The following is a 14,782-nucleotide window of genomic DNA, read 5'->3' on the forward strand; positions in this document are numbered from 1 at the left end:
ATCGAGTCATGAATGAAACAGTGATGGAAATGCATCAGTATACATACACACACACACACACACACACACAAAAAAGAAAAAAAAAAAAAAAAAAAAAACACGTTAATAGCTTCACTACATTAGTTTATTTAACATTATACTCTATACATTTTACAGATGAGGAAACATAGAGAAGGCTACACAACAGAGACTAAGTTAGGACCATTTCCAAAGCCTATGCCTCATATAACCACTATACATAACTTTCTCAAGGATAAGTCCTGATAAATTGAGTTTAAATGGAATTTTCTTTAAAAAATGGTGATTTCAATAATAGGGAAATAAGTAGAAAACAAAGAGAAATATGCCCTAAAAAAGGCAGATGTAGGCAGTTATGAGGTGGATAGAGTAGATGCAGGATGAACAATATGTAAGAGACATACCCAGTGGCTTCATAATCTACCCTGCTTACGGCTATGAGTAAGAATTTTTCATTAAGATGCACTCACTGTATCAGCAGATTCTGGGTTCAAACCTCAGCTTTGTCATTTGTTAGGTGACTCTTTACAACTTCCTGGATGGTTGAGTCTCCATCTTTCTCAGAAAATTGGTGACTATATTACCTACTTCAATAGACCTTTTTTTTTTTCTTCTCTTTCTTTTTGACCCCACAATATCAAATTAAACAATGCCTCTTATCAAACTTGGTTTCAACAACATGAATACCTTATTTCTAAGTACAAAAACCTTATTTCTAAGTATTTCTAAGTACAAAGTACAGACTCTTACATATTTAATATGTAAGAGACATTATCAAAACAAAAACCTATTATCAAGCAATAAATGTACGAGTTATGAAGATATAATATACAACAAAAAAAAATAGGACCATGGGTTAAGACCCTACCATCGACCACAGTTCCAATTTCGATACCATCTATTTACTGGCTAGGTAACTATGGTTAATAGCAGAAACAAGAACCATAGAAAACAAAAGCCAACATGTGAGTGCTTGCTAAGCCAGGCTCTGTTGCATATATTCATCTTATGTAATCTTCTCAATAACCCTATCAAATAGGTACCACTACTTTCCCCATATTACTAAGAAACTGAAGCGCAGATAGAATAAGAAACTTGACCAAGGTCATCAGATTCTAACACACATAAACTCAAGAGCAGCAGCCCCGTGCTCCTAATTAGTAGACAATTAACAGTGTATAATAAGTGCATAATCACCTTCTGCAGGGCTGACTTAAGGATTAGAAATAATATATGGAAAGAGCCCAGAAAGACAGTCAGCACAGAGTACGTGAATGAGAAAAGGCACAAGGATACAACTTATACTGCAGGACAAAGCGGAACCATCAGAAATCAATCTATACAGCTTCCTTAGTGCCAACCTTCTTTCAAAGTCTTAGGACAATTAATGTATTACCCAAGGTTGGGTCAAAGTTCATGTGTATATTTCATAATATAAGAAGCTATGAAAAGGTAAAAAATTAAGGCTGAAACTATAACAGACTACTGCTATATCACTTTACTTCAATAGTTTTGTTTTAACTGAAGGGTTGAGATCCTGGGACTCTATGAACTCGGTAGTTTAAAAATCACTGAATTTGGGAAACTCAGTCATCTAATTTGAAGTCAGATAAGTTTAATAATTTGTTCCAAACTCAAAAGGTTTGTAAAGACCAGATTCCTTTTTTCCAACTGGATGGTCTCCTCACTAGTAGTATTTCTATCTTAAGTCAGTTGCATAGAGAAAATGCATATTAGTTATGGAAACCTAAGTAGAGTAAGCAGAATATATGTATACAAGGGCAGAAAAGCTATAGGGTGCATATAAATAAGGAAAATAGATGATCACTGAAAAAAAGGTTTTCTGTCCTATTCTGTTTTATTTACACTCAGTAATTTCAAGATAAAGTTCCTCCAAAGAAAGATAAACAGGAGAATTTTCTCCTTTACATGATATTACAGCAAATCATTTGAAGGGGAAAAAGTCCTATTATAAATATAGAAAACTCCAAATTCAGGAGAATTCAGTGTTCACTTAATTATGTCTTTCACGTCCGTATCACCAAAAACGAGTCAAAATCCTGGATGCATTTATGCAGTTAAGAGAGAAAACTAGGAATGTGAGGCTGTACTCCCAAACTCCTGCAAAAGTTGCTACAGAAACAAGGTAACAAATGTTAAAAAGGGGCATTTTCATTCATGTCCCTTTCAGTTAAAAGGATTCTGCATTTTTTATGCATTTTTAATGCCCCCCAAAAACACTTCTTTCTCGACCAGATCGCCTTCTGAGAACGCATCTTTGTTTTGTTTTATTTGTAGGATCAATTTCTCAGGATACTATGCAAAGTAACTGTTAACTCCTATTGCCAATGTCACTTCTCCGCTGGTATCTACCTGCTGAAGCACCCTCCCTAAAAGCGAAAAAGACGGCTCAAAAACAGACCTGGAGAGAGACCAGCAGGACACCACTTACCGAAAACACTGCATTCTGAAGCCCAAAAGGTATGGGGGTCAATCTGGCCAGCGCCACCACCTTCAGGCCGCTTCCTCCCTCCACGACGCGAATAACAGCGCTCAGCTTCTCGCTACTCTGGATCTTGGCGGCCACCCAGGCGGTGAGCAGCCGCTTGCAGACCACATGGGCGATGAAGGTGCCGATGAGGACGCCCACCACCATCAGACCCATGCCCAGTACGAAGCCATACAGGTAGCCGGCGGCTACGTTGAGCACGATGTAGCCCCAGCCGCAGGGAAATGAGACCACGATGAAGCCCACAACGAAGAGCAGGACCCCCAGCAGCGAGTCAAGGCTCTCCACCCAGAGCAGGAGGTGCTGCAGGTAGCGGCGGACCAGGGCCAGAGAAGCGAAGCACAGGGCGGCCAGCACACAGACCAGCACGAGGCTCCGGCACCAACAGGTGCTGCCGAGGCAGCAGCAGCGCCAGCTTCTCACCTCGGCCACCCCGACCACCACGCCGCCGCCGCCGNGGGAATACACGCGCCGGGGCAGGAGCGGCTGCAGTGAGGCGGAAAGTGGACGCTGGGGCTGAATTGGACGCTGGGGCTGAATTGGGGGGCGAGGGACTGCGCGCTCCCGGCCTTCCCAGACGGGCGCGCCCGTGCCTGCGTGTCAGTGCACGCGCTCCTCTCAGACCAGGAGACCCCTGTCTGCTAGCTGGTTGGATTCTCGTCCAAACCTCGGGTGATTTCCGCGGTAAACCCTGATCCGGGTTGGCAAGTCTGTGGCACTCCCATCCCAGCAGTCTTGGCAGACGTTGGGGGCGGGGGAAGAATTCTTGGTGTCTTCAGCGGAGGATTTGCTAATTGCCCTCCCGCCATTCCTTCCCTCTTTAAGAACTGAAGAAATTGGGTATGAAAGGCCACCCTTGACACAATGTACCTTCTCACTCCAGTGGTTCTTTATTGAGTGCCAGTACCACTGTACTAGGGTCCCTGGAAGAATGCACAGGAGGACATTTCTTAAGGGGTTGTGTCTTCTCAAACTCACTGGCTTCTTCTTCTTTTGCCCCTTTAATGTTAGTGTTCCCCAGGTTCTCTTAGCTGTGTACACATCCTGATGGAATTTTTCAAACTCAGCATAACTTGATTGATAACAACTTGGGCTCTGGTGGAAAAGAGGATTTGTACCTGTGTAACTGCTCAAGTCGTTAATCTCTCAATCTCAGTATTTTTTTTTAACTGCAAATTAAAAATAGGAAGAAGATTAACTTGGTATCTCAAATTGGTGTTAAGTAAATGTTATGTGATGGTATCCGCACATAAAAGTATCATCGTATGTAGACCTGCTCTTTCTTTTAAATTTCTCACCTCAATTGATGACTCCACATCCAGTTCCCTGCAAAATAACTAACCAAGACACTTTGGGTTCTTGCAGATGAGGTGCGTACTTGCTCCTTCACATCATTACCCTCAATCCTCCCTGTTTTGACCTGGTCGGCTGGAGTTCCTCCAATGTGCTGGGCACATGCTGCTTCCTTCACCTGCTTTTCCAACTCCTGTGGCTCACTTGCAGGCCCTGGTCCTACTGTTTTCTCCTCATTTAGCTGAATTTTCACTTCTTGTCTGGAAACATTCCATACTACCTTCCCATTACCATCACACCCAATTGGAATTTCCTGTCCTCTCCGAGGTTACCTTTCTACATAGTTATTACCACATCTGTCCCATTGTGTTGTAATTTTTCATTTACATCACTGTCTCCCTCTTCAGACTCTGAATTTCTTCTAGGTGATCCATTACTTATTTAATCAAAGAAACAGTATTTGTTCAAAGTACAAATTATTGCAGAAATGAAAGAAATGAAGAACGAGGAAGCAAAAGACTAACAGAAGATGTGCCCGAATTGCCTGGGCAAGAATCCATAAGAATCTGAAATAGGGTTAATAGTCTGGACTTAGTAAAATGGGGATAAACTACAGAGAAATAGTGATGAGTTTGATGGCTGATTAGGTGTTGGAAGAGATGAATCAAGAATAACATCTGGGTTCCTTATTTAAAGTAGTAGATAGATAATGGAGGCACTGACCAAGAGAGAGTACAAAAACTTTGTGGGAAAGAATGAAGGCTCCAGTCCTGAGATTTGAGGTGTCTATGATACCATCCAATGTGGTATTCTAGTTGATTAAAAATATGAACATGGAGTTAAAATTCTGACTTGGTTTATAAGCAGCAGGGTTATGGAAAAGCAAATAGTGGTAGATGTGCCAAACAATTCCTATTCTCTTTCAGGTATATGAAAAAGTTGTGTGTTCTAGCCTTTTTATGTTTGGTTATGCTACATAACACATTCTGTCAGTGAATTGTGAGTGTAACATTTATTTGCTGATGCAAGATCTTCCAGAACCCATTTTCTCTTTGCCTTGGCAATCAGTGATGTTCCAGGAACTGTATGCTCTATCATTGTTGGTCTTGGAGGGAAGACAATTCAGAATACAGTCCCAACTACCTCATGATGGATATGTAAAGTAAGTGAGAAGAAAAGTTTGTTTTAAGCCACTGAAATTTGAGAGTTACCATAGCTGATCTTTGTCACTCCTAACTGATTGGAATGAGAAAATAAGGTTTAAAGAATGAAACCTTTACTGGGCATGGTGTCACATGCCTATAATCCCAGGGACTCTGAAGGCTGAGGCAGGAGGATTGCAAATTTGAGGAGGCTCAGCAACTAAGCAAGACCCTAAGCAATTTACTGAGAACCTGTCTCAAAATTTTAAACAATAAAAAGGGACTAGTCATTTTTGCTCAGTGTTTAAACACCCTTGGTTTCAATCTCTTAAAAAAAAAAAAAAAGTGAAACCTGAGAGTATTAATGTGTTGATAGTCTGTGGACTTGTGAGAAAAGACTCAGACTGCCTTAATTAGAAGAGGAGGGACAAGAGATTTTTTATGGATATGTGAGTATCTATTAGGAATTTAGGCATCTCAAAGGATAATCTTCTCTTCTTCTTGTCTCTGTTCTCTATCCCTAATCTATTCTCATAGCACCAACTTGCTAATTAATCCTATTCTTATCCTCTAATCCACATTCCATAAGAATATAATCCAAATGCAGAGCCCTTAGCACTAAGCCACTTCTCCAGCTGGCAGCCAGCCTGTGGATGGGCTACTCTTGGATGAAGTGCTCATCTTGGTCTAAACAGCACCACCCCTACCCCAAACACCATTCAACTCTCCTGGGTTTGACCAGAACAGTGCACACTGCAGTGGGTCATTTCAACTCATGTCTCACCACAATTTATTTTTCACAGAATTGTGAAACTTACAGTGTATTCTATGAGTAGAATCTGCCTGATGTATTTTAATTCACACACATCAACCTACTATGATCAGCCTAAAATCTTTATGTTGCATTAAGGAAAAAAAAAAAAACCTAACTTCTTGCCTGGCCAGAAAAGCCTTTTATGATCTCACTTCTGCCTGCCATTCCTCCCTCACCTTCTGTCCTGGTCTCACACTTGAGCACCTCAGCTTCTTCTCTTTCCCTTGGATTTTCCAAGGTGTCTAACTCAGGATGTTGGACTCTGCCCTTGCTGATCTCTCGTTTGAACACTCTTTTTTAGCTCTTAGAAAGCCTGGCTTTCCTCTTTCATTTTAACTCTTCTGTCACCTCATAGATTACCCATGTCTAAAAGACTGCCCTTTCTACATCACAGGTGTGGTACTGCTTGTTATTTCCTTCACACTTATCTGTAAAGGAGCACCCGTGGAGGAATACCTGCGAGGAAGCACACAAAGAACAGTCACAGACACAAGGTATAAGCAGCAGACATAGGTGGAGCAGAGAGAGTGAAGTGAAGAAGTGAAAAAGAAGAAGTACAGAAGTGTCCACTCCTCCCTCCTGCTGAGTTTATTAACTCAAAAAAGGTTACATTTTACCCATCACACATGACTACACTCTAACCAGTATTCCTTTAATCCTGGGTGCTAGCTAACTGAGATAAGGTCCAGGTTAATACAAACACAGAGCCTCTCACACCCAAGGACTTTACTATGGAAACCAGGTAGTGCACCCGAATAGTTATCTTAATAGCCTCAGAGGGAAACTGCTGGGCAATCCAATCGTGGGAATCTGGGCACCTGTTTGCTCACCAGGGGAATTGCTTCCCTGTCTATTTCCACAGTCAGAATACCTAATGCTTATCACCACACACTAATACCTTATGTCTATTCTTTTACTGTCTGCCTCCCCTGGGTAGAATGAAAACACCATGAAAATGGACATCACTCCTGTCTTGTGAACTCGTGTACTCTGATTCCCTAGAATACTTAGTACACTAGATATTTTTAAGTGCATGATGGAGACAGTGAACTCTGTGCTTGTATGCTGGCTGTTCTCTGCTGGCCCTCCATCCAGGTTCATTCTCCACCTTTCCTTGCTTTGCTGTGCTTCTAGGAGGTGGACCTCAAGAGCATCAGCTGAGTCTGTCATACTCTTGGTTTCCAATTAGGTTTGAGTTATGAGAGGCACCAGCAGAAAACTGGAGGATAGTAGGAGTGAGAGGTAAGGCCTCTTCAGAACCCGGTTTCTCTAGTTTTGGCAGTAAGTGTATTCTTCCATGGCCATGGCGTTCCTGTTTATTAAGTTTTCAACTCTTTCCCAACTCTGGTACTGATTTCCTGAAACTTCACCATCCCTTGATTAGACTGCGTTTTAGAGGAACAGAACCAATTCATATGGGTTTATTAGACTGGTGTAAATCAGAGATTGAAGAGTCAGGGAAACCAATAGATGCTCAGTTCAAGAAGCCAGATCCTCAGAACAAGAGGGACAAATGATGCAGTCCCAATCTGAGGCTGAGGGCCTGAAAGCCCTCTGGTCAGCCACTAGTACAAGTCTGCTTTCCGGGGTGGCAGGATTTTGAGTCTGATGTCCATGGGTGATGGCAGCAGCAAAAACTGCACCCACTCAAGGGTTGAATATGCATAAGTATAAGCTTCCCCCTTCCATTTTTTATTCTATCCAAACTCATTTCATTTGATTGACATGCTAAACATCTCTGGAGACATCTTCACAGACACACCCAAAATTATACTTTATGCATTTTCTAGGTGTCCTCAACCCAGTCATTTTGACAACCAAAGTTAATGATCATAATTGTCTTTACTGTTTTTTTTTCCTGCTAGGACCTTGATTAACACAGTGTGGCCAGTCAGTACAATCAACACTTGGTTTCACATGATTTACCCCTCACCACACAGAGAAAGCGGAGGAACCACATTTCAAATTAAAACTAAGTTCATGGATTATGAAGTGGACCAAGAGAAACTATTATAATGGAAGTCCAAGGAAAAATAATTCTAACAGGAAAGGAAGGAGCAATGGTGTCCCAAGGTAGCAAAGTGCTTGTGGTGAGAGAAAGACCAATGAATGTGTCTTAGACATTTCTTTTAAAAGTAACCTCTAGTGCCTTAGGGGAAATACTTTTACTAAAGGGAGAATTACAGAGATTTTGAGAGTGAATAAAAGAAGAAGAAAGAAAAGAGTGACAACTACAAGGAACAGGGTGAGGAAGATGGGACTATTAGATATTCCAAGTGCTAATTATAAATTGAGGTTAAGAAGCCAGGGGAGTGAGAAGGGCTAAGGGAGGAAATAGTGAAGAAACCAGGTTCAAAAGGAGCTAAGAAGAATGGGATTAAGATACTAGGAAAGGATTAGACAGGGGACAAGATGCTTTCTCCAAGATAGAAGGAAAAGATATAGAGTTGAATGCAAATTTACCTGTGCTGTGTCTAATCCTAATGGATTCTGTCACTGAAGAATTTATTTCAATGTGGTTGGGATATACAGATCATTTTTCTTTCTGCTTTGAGAGTCTGGGACATCATTTCCATGAATTTTGTTGATCACAAACAAAGGTTGATCTATCCTTTCAGCTCTTCATGTGTCACTCATACAATGGGCAAATGTGTCCAGTCTTCTTATTATAGACTTTCCAATGCACCTCTGATTTGGATGTGTCTTTTTCAACATTGGGAATTAGAAGGGGAAATCCAATCATTGTTAACTAATAACATTTAAATGCAAAATGGGAAAATGCTATTAAAAGCTGTTAGTTTTGGGCAAATTAATCTCCAAACTCTACATTATCTATATTATAACTGAATTTCCATATAATCTGCAATATTACCTTCCATCAAATTTAAGTACATCTATAATAATAAATGCATGTTTGATATGCAGACATTGAAGCTGTTAAACTCAGTTCTCCATGATTTATTATCAAATTAAGCTTCAAGAAGAATTAGGAGTCCCTTTTGTTCTGGGTTTGGTGGCCTGCTTCCTTTCTTTGCCAACCTTTTAAACCTTTGGGAGAGATTTTAGGATTCTGGGCTCAAAATTAGAATGTGACTTATTTTATAATAGGATTTGAGAAATCCTGAATTCCTCAGGAAACCTTGTACCAAATAAATACAAATGCCAGCCCCTCAAAAACTACTCTGGCAACCAAAGGAAAGTAGAAGTACATCAAATGCTGGCCTTAGAGCACAGTGTTGATCTTCAGTGGGTGCTCCAGCTAGCAAGGAAGTAGCTGGAACACCTGTTTGGTGCATTTTTACAGAAGACAGGTGCCTTTTCTTCTCACACTTGCTTAAGCTGTATAATTTAAATGAGTACATCTGGACCCTTGGAGCCTACATAAAATTGCTTTCTCAGTGTTAGCAAGTAATTCTTTCTGAATGATGGATTTTCAGTTTATTTGTTTAAGAAGAATATACTGAGGGCATATACTTCAGCAGACTCCCTTGAGAGTATAAAGATGAATGAAAGGCATTTCCTACCTTGGGGAGTACAATCCGATTGTTAAGAAGAGACTAACTTCATTACAGAGCCTATATGATGAGTGCATCAGAGTTCTGCTTGAGGGTTTAGGAGAGGTGTGAGAGATGATTTTTCACAGTGTGCCCATTTCCAAATGGAACTCTTAGTTCGGTTCCTTTGCAGCATTTATCTCAGTACTTCAATGAAGGCTTACATGAGAACCTGAACTAATTGTGAAAATTAACCAATCTTGTTTGATAAGTCCCCCATCCCATATTACCATGATAGTGAAAAATGCTGCAATTTCTGTCAGCTTTATCTGCCATTATTATGTTTACAGGTCTGCCTATACATTACCAAGTGCTTGTCTTCCTGAGAGGTATCTCCAGTCTCCTTCTCCTCTTACACTTCTTTTAATCAGTTTTTTTTTTTTTTCTGCTGTGATCAGAACAAGTGCAGAGGAGGAAAAGTTTATTGGAGGCTCACAGTTTCAGAGGTCTCAGTCTATAGAAGGCTGGCTCCATTCCTTGGGGCTCAAGGTGAAGCAGAATATCATGGTGGGGGCTGGGGATGTGGCTCAAGCGGTAGTGCACTCGCCTGGCATGCGCAGGGCACAGGGTTCGATCCTCAGCACCACATTAAAAAAAATAAAATAAAGATGTTATGTCTACCGAAAACTAAAAAAATAAATAAATATTAGAAGATACTCTCTCTCTCTCTTTCTCTTAAAAAAAAAAAGAAAGAATATCATGGTGGATGAGTGTGATGGAAAGAAGCAGCTCACAAAATGAACAGGAAGCAGAGAGGGAGACTCCACTGGTCAGATACAAAATATATATCCCAAAGCCATGTCCCCAAGGCCCACCTCCTCCAGCCATACCCTACTCATCTATAGTTCCCAGCCAATTAATCCATCCCATCATGAGATTAATTCACTGATTGAATTAAGGCTCTCGTAAACTGATCCATTCACCTCTAAACCTTCTTGTATTATCTCACACATGAGTTTTTGGAGGACATCTCACATCCAAACTAGAACAGCACTGCTCTGCACTACATATTTGACTGGGAATAAGGAGGTCTTGTTGGAGCTGACAGATGAGGATTAGGGGAGAATGAGGAATCACCAACTCATAGCAGCTAAGTAATCATTGTTTACCTAATTACTATTCACAGTAAGACAATGAATCAGGACAGGTTTGATTCTGTGGTGGTTAACTTCCATTGCAGAAAAATCCAAAGACTTGATGCTTCTAGTTCCCAGTAGCCTTAATTATATGGGAAACAGTATTTTGGAGTCTAAAGGGAAAACTGTGTTCATTTATGATGGTGAATGAAAATGCCAAGTCTCGCAGTTGTTATAATTCTGTTATTGTACAAGTTCATGTACATATAAAGTGCTGTTCACCTTTTAACCCTATAGAAGATACTGAGAAAAAGAAGTATGAAACATTCCCTTTAAATTTTTTCTTTAAAACTGTAAAAAAGAGGAAAGTTTAGAATATTCTACTGCCAATGTAACTTTTCTAATGAAGAAAATGTGATTGAGATTAATATTATTTCTACAGAACAAATCCATACTTTTTAACCACATATACAAAGATAAATTACATGTTTTCTAGCTTTTTTTAAATACTTAATTCTTTTTTTAACACTTCTTATAAATTTAAAAGAAGTCTAAGATTAGAGAAAAAAAAATTGGGGGCGGGTGTACCAGGGATTGAATTTAGAGGCACTCAAACATTGAGCCACATCCCCAGCCCTATTTTTTTTTTTTTTTTTTTTTTTTTTTTAGAGACAGGGTCTCACTGAGTTGCTTAGAATGCCTCACTTTTGCTGAAGTGGCTTTGAACTGGTGATCCTCAGCCTCCTGATCTGCTGGGATTACAAGCATGTGCCACCGCTCCCAGCTAGATTAGAGAAAATTTTGAGAATCTTAACTTGAACCTGAATTTACATCAAGATTATTTGTTTCACTTGTTAGATGTGAGTTAGGGATTTAAGATATGCTCTGTTGACCTCTATCTAGGCATAGTCTAACTGATCTGGGTGATAGTCTTCACTTATCTCTACATTCTCTTTCAACTCTCCTATCAATTGAAAAGGAAGAAGAGAAACTTTCTCAGGTAGTAGATTTAACTTTAGTTTAAAGAACGGATTTCAAGTTGGGGGAAGCTCAGGAATAATACATGGTCTTGCCTGTTAAATCACCAAATAAGCTTTTACTCAACAATTTCTTATTAGTAATATCACTGTGACCCCAGCATTTTAAAGGATGTCTTGGGGGCAGGAACTTAAGAATCCATCTTCCACCATGAGAAGGCAAAAAACTGTAGCACCTAGTGTCAATTACAATGGGAGAACCAAAGGAAGGAATGACTAAGCCTGTTTGGGAGTCAGAAGAAATTTGCTATTTGAGCTGGGTGTTGAAGGATGAGTGTATACTTATTTATATCCTACTCACTTCAAAAGGATTTTATGGTGCCATGTAGGATTTGGCCAGATAGTGGGGGAGTAAAACAGCATTTCAGGAACAGAAAGTGCCAAAGTACTGAAGTGTGAAAGGGCAGGAATTACTTGGGAAGTGGTGAGATGTTCTGAGGACAGATGCATAGAATACACATGTGAGGCTGGAGAAGCAAGGCAAGAAACATCAACCCTATGTGCCAACCTCTAGCAGTGGTTTTCAAACTTAGGTTTGCATTAGAATCCTCTGCAGTGCTTTTAAAAGTTTAGTCCATTGGGCCTCATCCTTACAGGATTTTAGTTATACTGATGTGTGGCTATGAGTAGAAGTGGGGCAAGACTTGGCAGTTTTCACAAATCTCCTAGTGATTCTACAACACCTAGTCTTGGAACCAAACTTTAAGAACCACTACTGGATTTATGGATCTTATAGTCAATTAGGAGTACCTGGGATTTTTATAGATTGAGAAACAAATAAATTGATTTAGGCTAAGGAAATTTAATCAAGTTGTGATATAATCAAGATAAATTGGAATTATTAAATATGGGGACTTAAAATAAAAGCATTCTGTATGTTAAAATGATATCCATAATTTAAATGAAAATACTATATGTAGTCAAAGAATCTTAACTTTACCAAACTTTTAAAAATGTGTTTCAACAAGTCTATAAAAATTTTGATTCATTTTTTGCCAATGTCATTGTTAGGCCTTAATAGCTAAAGAAAGAGATGGCTTTGTCATGGTGATTCAGCAGTCAGACCTCAAAAATGTGTGACACAAAGCCACTCACATTGGAGAAAGTCTGTCTAAGGAAACACCACCTGGGGCTGTCACTTACTGATTGTGCCCACTATCAGTATCAGAACCTTGTGCAGGTATCAGGTGTGATCTTTCCAGGCTCTATATACTAGTAAGTATAGGGGCTTCACCCTTATAAATAGGACATTATAGAGACAGCAAGGTTAAATTGAGAACAGCTAAAGCCACAAACATGGAAAGAGAAGTACATATGAGTAACTTGATCCTCCTCATGTGGAATGTATAATTAAATCTTGATATTAATTAAAATGTTTTATTTTAGTTTTATTTCTCCTTATAGCAACTATTTGGGCCTTTGTTAAGTGTGCCCAAGGAACACTCTATGTTCTGTTCTCTTCCTCTGAATGCCATTCTTCTTAGTGCCCAGGTTCTGTTGACCCTCTTGAGTTTTGTGCTGCTTCTTTTATGAGAGTTTTAAAGACATTTAAAAGGAAATAACAATGACTCACAATAACCATGTCTAACAATGACTTCTGAACTAGAGAAAAATAATTCTTTCCTTTAAAGATAATTTCAAACAATATGGAATTTTAAAAATCAAGAGAATCAATATTTATTTTTCAGGCTATAAACGAAAATGATTAACTGCTGTAACTTATGTAGGCTCTACCCATGATGTATTTAACTTTAAAAAGATACAATCAGGAGAGTTAAGGTTCTTTAAGACTATCATATACTATTAGTTCTCCAACCCATTTCTTCATCTGGGCACAGTAGTGGAGTTAAATTTGGAGGATGGCCACCCAGCTGGAGATGCTATTTCTCAGCCTTAGTGAAGGCTGAAGGAAGTGACATAAATACTTAAGTTCTTGCCAACGGAATGGTATCACGAAGTGATGTGTGCAACTCCAACCTTACTTGTTTAAAGGAATTGTCTTCTCTCCACTTTCTTTCTCCTTCTTGAGCTGAATGCCCTGACATGCCAGAGACTCAACATGGGGACCCCTAATAGCTGAATGGAGCAGAACTACTCTATCAGCCTTGCCTGGCTAAACTGTAAGATGACAAGAAATCAACTTCTACTCTGATTTTTGGATTTCTTGGGTATCAGTGTAGCACTTATTCTCTGGTACAAATATGTAGTCAAGAGAAATCTGTATAATTAATTACTGAAATGGTTGAATGGTAGTCTCCAAAAGATACCTACTGAGAGCCTGTGAATGTGAAATTATTGGGGGAGGGGGAGTGTCTTTGCAGGTATAATCAAAATGAGAATCTGCAGCTGAGATAATATGGGATTCACCAGGTGGGTTCTAAGTCCAGGAACACACTTTGTTTTAAAAAACAGAAGAGAGAAAGAGAGAAATCCAGTGAAACTGAAGCAGAGACACAAGTGGCACAACTGCAAGCCAAGGAATGCCTACAATCGCCAGAAGATCGAAGAGGCAGGGAAGGAGTCTCCTAGAGCTTTTAGAAGAAGTATGATCCAGCTGGCACTTAAATTTTTATACTTCTAAGATTTCAAAATTGTGAAAATAAATTTATGTTGTTTTTAAGTCACACAGTTAAATTTGGCAATTTGTTATGACAGTCCTAGGAAACTACTTTATAATAGTTGAAAGTTGCTAATGAAGATGAAGAAGCTAAACATGGAGAAATAAGAACAATTTCTTGTTTTCCTAAGAAATACTGACAAAAGCACACAACACTAATGTGTTAATCACTGAAAGGTGTAGGGCATGTAAGAATAGGGGAACACAGTCCAAGCCCTAAAATGTTTGTTGTTTTCTTAGAGAATATAGCTCTATTTACACAGCATTGATTCATTAAAAAACAACAACAACAACAAAAAAAAACTAAAACTAAAAAGTTTCATGTAAGAACTGGAGGCTTCAGCTAGGTGCCATGGCATACTTCTGTAATCCCAGCTGTTTGGGAGGCTGAGGCAGGAGGATTGCAAGTTCAAGGGCTGCTTGGGTAAGCTGGTGAGATTCTGTGTCGAAAACATTTTTTAAAGCGGGTGGAGTTTTTGTGGGGGATGTAGTTCAGTGGTAAAGTACCCCTGGGTTCAATACCCAGTACTACCAAGAAAAAAAAAAAAACTGTTCAGCAATGCGAAAAGTCACCCACTAAGTTGTTGGATAAATAAGTTTGACTAAGTAAATCAACTATATAATTTGCCCCTTGGTGATAATTCTGGCCGGTGAATATGGCAAAAACTATAATTTTAAAACAGATTATTTGTATAAATCAATTTACTTTACAAAAGAGTTTA

General features: G+C 39.4%; 1 protein-coding gene and 1 long non-coding RNA gene across 2 annotated transcripts in view; one reads left to right on the forward strand and one right to left on the reverse strand.

The window, feature by feature from the left end:
* Tmem64 (transmembrane protein 64) overlaps nucleotides 1-6,946 on the reverse strand; it is a 27,454-nt gene extending 20,508 nt beyond the window's left edge. The window contains exons 1-5 of the mRNA XM_015485950.2: nucleotides 6,675-6,946; nucleotides 6,164-6,232; nucleotides 3,906-4,080; nucleotides 3,195-3,354; nucleotides 2,471-3,120 (exon numbers count right to left, since the gene is read on the reverse strand). Coding sequence (XP_015341436.2) covers nucleotides 2,471-3,120; nucleotides 3,195-3,354; nucleotides 3,906-4,080; nucleotides 6,164-6,232; nucleotides 6,675-6,946 — 1,326 coding nt within the window. The remainder of the gene's footprint in view (nucleotides 1-2,470; nucleotides 3,121-3,194; nucleotides 3,355-3,905; nucleotides 4,081-6,163; nucleotides 6,233-6,674) is intronic.
* Nucleotides 6,947-11,084: 4,138 nt separating this feature from the next.
* On the forward strand, nucleotides 11,085-14,390 carry LOC125610536. Its single transcript, XR_007340521.1, has 2 exons — nucleotides 11,085-13,563; nucleotides 13,856-14,390. It is a non-coding gene; the product is annotated as an uncharacterized LOC125610536 (long non-coding RNA).
* The last annotated feature ends 392 nt before the right edge of the window (nucleotides 14,391-14,782 follow it).

This window comes from Marmota marmota, unplaced genomic scaffold (genome assembly GCF_001458135.2).
Source record: "Marmota marmota marmota unplaced genomic scaffold, marMar, whole genome shotgun sequence".
Classification (NCBI taxonomy): domain Eukaryota; kingdom Metazoa; phylum Chordata; class Mammalia; order Rodentia; family Sciuridae; genus Marmota; species Marmota marmota.